Source organism: Caenorhabditis briggsae (genome assembly GCF_000004555.2).
Source record: "Caenorhabditis briggsae complete genome, chrX, whole genome shotgun sequence".
NCBI classification, from domain to species: domain Eukaryota; kingdom Metazoa; phylum Nematoda; class Chromadorea; order Rhabditida; family Rhabditidae; genus Caenorhabditis; species Caenorhabditis briggsae.
In genome coordinates this window covers 11,069,969-11,076,948 of record NC_013491.2, presented here as the reverse complement: position 1 = coordinate 11,076,948, position 6,980 = coordinate 11,069,969, and the positions used below count along the sequence as shown (strand labels likewise).

At 36.0% G+C, this 6,980-nt stretch overlaps 1 protein-coding gene across 1 annotated transcript; it reads left to right on the top strand.

Moving 5' to 3' along the window:
* Positions 1 to 3,283: 3,283 nt before the first annotated feature.
* Cbr-gnrr-4 lies at positions 3,284 to 6,756 on the top strand (the record flags this gene model as incomplete). The annotated part of the gene is made up of 12 exons (XM_045239762.1): positions 3,284 to 3,340; positions 3,390 to 3,466; positions 4,032 to 4,164; positions 4,214 to 4,351; positions 4,400 to 4,536; positions 4,582 to 4,699; positions 5,027 to 5,113; positions 5,162 to 5,301; positions 5,348 to 5,484; positions 5,603 to 5,932; positions 6,205 to 6,293; positions 6,604 to 6,756. The coding sequence occupies 12 exons, from the start codon at positions 3,284 to 3,286 to the stop codon at positions 6,754 to 6,756; spliced, it is 1,596 nt and encodes a 531-aa protein (XP_045095505.1).
* Between the last annotated feature and the right edge of the window lie 224 nt (positions 6,757 to 6,980).

The window sequence follows — 6,980 nt, the reverse complement described above, 5'->3', positions numbered from 1 at the left end:
CTACACCGCCCCGCGAATTTCACGGGTTCGATGCACCAACTGTTAGTTTTATTGGTGGCTGATAGACTCTTAGCTTATTTTTTGAATGAAATATGCCAAAACCACTTCCTACATTTTCTTCATCTGATGAGATGAATCATCTTCCTAATCTAGAATCATTCGTACCTCCTAATTTCTTTGAGTAGGAGTTTTACTTCGTTTTCAACATCTTCAAATACATTTTATCCGATTTATCCCACTAATAATAATCGTAAAAATTTTAATCGAAAGGATTAGAAATTTTTTCCTCGATAATCTTGTAATCTGAAACTTTTTTTGCTCTCTTTCGGAATCCCAGAAAGCGATGGATAAGAATCTGTTCAACGGATTCCTATTTGTTTACTTTCCCATGACTTGACAACGTTTCTTCGGTTTCATTTTATTCAATGGAGAAACAAATGTGTCAGAAAGAAAACATTTGTTGCATGTGCTGTTTTTCTTTGCTTTCTCATCAATTGATATCAAAGTTTTAATAAAAAAAAATTCCTTTGAATGTGAAAACTTTTCCACATGTTTATCTTTGATTCTCGTTCATTCTCAAAATTTCTCACCCACATCACTTTTGATGAAAATCTGGTATCAGAAATTAACCTTTTATTTTTAATCCAGATTTGGTTGAAGAGTACACGAACTAGTTGATCTTTCAGTGAGTATTTCGAATTTTCACGCATTTCCGACTCTACAGAAATTTGTTTTACAAAGGAACCAACACTTTTTTAACCTAGATTCTATGAAAATTTTAGGATACGTTACGAATTGCCTCTAGACACTTCTGAAAGTTTCAATATTGGTCCCGCCAGTTTCAGCGGGTTATATCAGTTTAACTACTAAAAATCGCGTTTTCAATGCAATGCAGGGATTTTCAAAGACGATTTTCTCAATTTCTAGGACGTTTTAGTAAATAAAATTTATTATGTTATACATAAAATCGGATAAAATTTCATACTGCAAACAGTTTCTCGCAAAATAGTTCTTTTTATGTTTCGAAGAAAACTCTCTTTGTCGAAAAATTCGAGAATTTTTTTGAATGAAAATGTCCGAAATATAAATTTCATTCAATTCTCAATGTATATCGTTAGACTTCATGTTCTGAAACGTTCTAAAAGTTGAGAAAAACGTCTAAATCGGTGATTGCACTGATAACGCAATTTTTGGTATTAAAACTGATACAGCTTGGTTGAAACCGGACTTAAAACTTTTTTAGAAGTGCCTAGATAGGCTATGCTTTACCTATACTAAAATTTTTATGAAAATGTGGGTTCACAAGGTGCTTAAGTTCCTTTGTTGATGAAAATTGAGATTGATTCGAATGCTCTCAATTTCTAGATAGTAATTTCACATTGACGTGTTTTTTCAAGAAACTAACAATTTCTCTTGGTCTAATATGCGTTTCGTACGATCTTCAAATTTTTGACTCTAAATTATGTAATTTTTGGTTATCGAAAATCTCTCGAATTTCCGATTCACAACTATAAAGAAAATGTCTAACTTATTTTTTTCAAAGATCCACAGCTTTGGATTTCAGCTTATAAGAATATATATCCTCCTCCAAATTTCGTCTAGAAATGATTGAAATTTTCTTAAAATAATATCAATACTCAAAACAGAGAACAAAAAGAAAACTACGAAGTCGTTGACTTCAAAACTTATCGTTTATCTTCTTTGTTTGCTTTTTGATCACCGGATTCAATTCAGCAACCTCACGGAGTTAGGCTAACCGAGAAGAGAAAAAACGCCCTCGATTTTTTCCCATCCTTCGTTTCTATTCTCCCATCTGGATAATTCATGCAAATGATTTCTCCTTTATCCCACAACCGAATTTCCTCGATAAGTTATTGTTTTGTTGTTTCCCATCCAAAAATACTTCCAATAATCCGTTCCCATTTCAATAAATCTACCGTAGGGTGAAATTTTCGGATAATCTTTTTTCCAATTTCCTTCTACCCGAACCCAGTGAAAAAAGGAAGGAAAATCGCAATCGCCAAAAGCTCATCTCATCACAAAGACGTTTCCTTTTTCCTCTCGGCTCGCGGCTCTCCTAGATTAACCTCGTTAAAGAAAAAAAAGAGGCGGAGAAAGCGCGGAAAAAAATAGCTTTGTGCATGCCTTCGTTTTCTTTTTGAGAGCAAGGTCATAATTATTTTGCGACAAGAAGCAAAAGGGTACACAGTCAGGGTTGCTGGAATCGTTTTTTTTTTCAATTCCTTCAACTCTGAGCCTGATGCATTTAATTTTCAAACTCGTCATTTCAAAAAAGGGAGAAAACTTTTTCTCCTGCATCCGCCATTTTTTTGCCCTATGTCATTGTTTTCATTCTATTTCTATTTGGTGGTGGGTCACAATGGAATAGGTACGACGACTCATCGCTGCTCTAATTTTTCACTTTTTAGTTTTAATTATTCACTGAAGGGTATGGTAACTCTGGTAGAATATTTGAAATAGCAATTAGATTTCAACTCCTTAAAATTCTTCTTCATCTGGTTCCAAACTAAATTCGAAAATCTCCCGTATTGTGGATATTCAACATTTTTCTTTTTTTTCTATTTCCCCTGACTCTGGATATCAGCACATCACGTGGGCCATAGAAGCATACCTTATTTGTTCGTTCATTGTTTTTCCTCTTCTCTCTCATTTAACCTTCCGTTTCTCATTTTTGACCCAGACAGACATGGGTCCAAAATCTAAAAAAAAAGTGCCTAATGTTCTAATTAGTCACCAGCTCTTTTTTGCCGATGGAAACAAAATTGTTCTCTATTTCTATGCTTTTTTTTCTTGTTTTTATATCGTATCTTAGCATTTTTCAAGTCGTCATGACTCTCTATAGATACATCACGCAATTTTGCTCATTGCGGAGAATTTATCTTTCATTTTTTTTAGATTCTGTCAGAAAATTCTCTAAGATCTTCTCCTAAACCAACTAATTTGAATCTCCAAAATTCTCAAATTTTAGTGGACTACCAACTGATATCAGATTTTGTTCTACCTAATAATTATCGTCGGATTTTCACAAAACCCGCCTATTACTAAACCCTCCCCACACAACTTTTGATATGTAGATCAAATTAGACACGTCTATTTTTTCTCTTCAGATTTCAGAGTTTTTCATTACCGTGGTATTTTCTTTGTATCTTCCTCTTTTTTTTTGCTTCTTGTTTAATGAAGACCATGAAAACATTTTGTTTTGTAGGGTGAATGTTATTTTGATCATCGTTTTTGCCGAACGTGTCTACGAAGCATCGCAGAAATGAGCGAGGCAACGCAACAAGAAACTCAAAGGGTTGAGCTCAGTTTCAGTTATACGGTAAGATTACAAAGGTCAGGAATAGTAGAGAAAATATAAAGTTTTTCAGCTTGAGCTATGGATGTACGGTATCGCGTTCTGTGTGGGACTTCCAGCTTTCATTTTCACAGTGGTCCGATTGGCAAGGTACTGTAGTTTTGTAGCATAGAAGTTTCTATGCAAGAGTATGAGAATTTTCTGAACGGAATTCGGAAATCTGAAAATTCCGGTCGAAATATTTTCGAAATATTTTTTTTCGGAATTTTAATTCTCAAATTGTGGGGTTTTCGAGCGAAAATCCTTGAAAATTGGTATTTTCCAAAATGCAAAAAAATTTCAAAATCAAAAGTTTCCAAAAATTGCGATATTTCAAAATTTCGAAACTCGGAATTTTCGTTACTTTTGTTACTTGTCAGAAAAATGTTAAATAAAGCATTCCGAACATCCCTCCAAGAGTTTCGAAAAATTGTCAAAACAAGGGAAGTAAATAGAAAAGTTGAGCGATAATGTTTTCAGATTTTCACAGTGAGAAATTTTACTTCAGTTTGTTTTGTTGTAGTCGTGAGACAGCTTTTCATAGAGTCCATTCGCTTTTATAGTTATTACAGATTTCTTCATCGATCCCAATCATTTTCCCTCTTCCAACTAATAGTGTCGTTCTTGCTTAGTAGTGATGGTTGCTGTAGAACTGGAAAATTCGGATTATTTTCAGATCTCGATCTTCCCGACAGCACCTCGTACTCGCCGCTCGACTCTTCTCGTACAAAATCAGCTTATCAGTTGCTGATTGCATCGTATTGTTCATTTATGCACCGACTCAGTTTGCTTGGATCCATTCGTACTGGGTAAGCTTTTTTTAACAACCTATAATTTTAGAAAATTGGTTTGTTTCAGTGGTTTGGTGGTGACATTGGCTGCCGATTATTCAAGTTTATCTCAACATTTGGATTTCACTTAACTGCTAATATGCAAGTTTTAGTAGCTGCTGATCGATTGTTGATCACTGCCAAGATGAATAGGGTTACGCGAAACGTGGGTTATAACAAATCGGATCCTCTATATTTTCCCAAGCTTTTTCAGATCAAAAAACGTCAATACAACACTAGATTATCATTGGCGGCTGCATGGATTTTGGCTCTTATTTGTGCCGGACCACAGCTCATCCTGTTCAGACAGAAAACCACACCACAAGGATTTCCACAATGCATTTCGATTTGGTTAGTTGATCTTGAATTCTCTTTTTTAATCAATTCCGTTTTCAGGACCGAACACCGAGTTGATTTCTACGACCGGCTGGAACTATTGGAGCAGTACAAGTTCATTCAGCAGGAGCTGGAAAACAAATCGTCATTCTATTTCTACGCAAATGGAACATTGAAGGTGGGAGTGGACACAGAGAGACGAAAAAATTTCTAGCTAATTTCCTTCTTCATTGAAGCGTGTTTTTTTTTGTAGATTAGGTCAACGTAAAAAAAGCAGGAAGATAGGAGAAAGAGAGTTTTGAATGAGAGACTTCTGGGTTAGCACTTTTTTCTGTTCTTTGCAAGTGAAGAATAGACAGGGGAAAAAAGAATTATCGGAGTTTGTGGGGGAGATGAAAAGTGCAAGAGGTGAATAAAAAAAGAGGAAGTCAGAATTGGAAGAGTCATATGGACGGTTCTAACGAGACTTGTTAGAAAGTTTTATTTTCGCAATGCTTTTTTTCAGTACGCCGAAGAAGACTTCCCATCGGAGCCGGGATTCACACTCGAAGAGCTACACACTAACAACCGAAATTGGCTTTATCTAGAAAGAGTGAGCAATAGTAACAACTGAGAGATCAAAAATGGATTCTTCTTTTAGCTCTACAATGTTCTCCATCTAGCAACAATTTGTGTAATGCCATATGCACTGGAATTAATATGCTACACTTTGATTTTGTATATTCTGAAGGGTGCATCCAAAGGGAGATTTGTTAGTCTGTCTGATATAGTTAAGGATATGTGAGTGTAAAAGTTCAGTAACTCACTTGAGCCCAAAATAATTCAGATTCTGTTGTTGCAAAAGTGCAAGACAGCGTGATTCACCAATCGAGTCGAATGTCACTCAGGAATCAGACAATCTCATGGTTCGGGTTCCATCTTGGACAAAAAGACTGCAAAATATAGCACCGGAAGGTAAAAGCTGTGAGTGTTTGGTTCATTTTTGGTTTTTTTTTTGTGTTTTAGAATAATTTCTTTTTCCATTTGCTTTTCAATTTTGCTATTCAAAACTTTAGTAAACTTTTTAAACAAAACATTTCAGGCGACATGGAGCGAAGAAGAGCGGCATCTGTGGATGTTCCATCCAGAATGAAAAACTCATCAAGCCTTACAGTATGCCTTGATGAAAATGGATCCGCTACAGGTGAAAATGCCACCATCAAGCAGACATTGTACTTCTTATTTCCAGCGGCCAAAAGACCAGAAATTTTAGCAGCAGCTCCTGCTCTACCAGCAGAAACAGAACCGGAGGGATGTCTTCGACGATTCTGGAATCTCCTGTTGGATCTATTCCACAACGGATCAGAAGGTTCTGTTCATTTCCAAGGACATAGAACAGAGTTGCGATTGCCAAAACTGACAAAGGGAGAAGGTAGAATTAGGACAAAACGTGAAAACAGCACGTGAATCGTACGAGTACCCATATGTTCCAATGTTCCTTTTAAATCTGTTCAAAATGTCCAAAGACAGCAAACGTAAAACTATCCCAAAGATGAGTCACGCATGGTTACCTATGCTCCCTATTATTCAGTATTATAACTTTCCCTAGCAGCTTTGTTCAAATTTCCGTTTTCCGAAAAATGTTTTGTTTTTCAAAACGTTTTTCAGTTTCAAGATTTCTGTTTTATTTGTTAAATATTACAGTTCGTCGACAAAGTGCTCCGGCGAGTTCTCGATCCAACACCATGTGGGTGGTTACTGTAGATACAGCTCGGAGGAATGCAAGGTGGAAGGTAATTGCCAATAAATACTTATTTGGTTTTAGTACATTGTAAGGACGGCTGAAGAGAATTTACGACCCAAAAAACACTCAGTTTTAGAATCGGTTACAATTTTTTATGGGTCGTCTGCTGATGAAATACAATAAGCAATTCAAAACTAAATTATTGAAAAAATGGAACAGTTGAAAATCTCTAAAGCTGCTCTTCTTTCTTTTTCAAAACGGAAAAAAAACATCTGGCTGCACAGTGCACCGAAAACAAACTTGAATAACCAGATTTCAAAAATTTCAATATCCAGCACCCCAGAGAAATAATATTTCAGGCGTTCATTATGCTTTCCTTGAATCTCGTCTTCTGGGCTCCATACTGCATTCTAGCCATCACATCGTCGGTGATCATTTCGCAATACCTGACCAACTTCCAATTCGTGAATGCTCTTGTCACGTTCAACGCCGTTTCCAATATTATTCTGTGACCAGAAAACAATTATGCTTTGTATGTTGTTAATACCATTTCATGCCTCTACAGATTTCTTATTTTGCTTCCCCTGTAGTGTTTCCTAGAAAACCATATTGCATTTACGTGTCCCTTTTCTGACGTTCTCAGATTTCGCCTGTATCTTACCAACTATTTTTTTTGAAAACGAAAAATCTTCATCTGTACTGTAGCTCCATTCTTGAGCAAAACTCCCCCACGAGT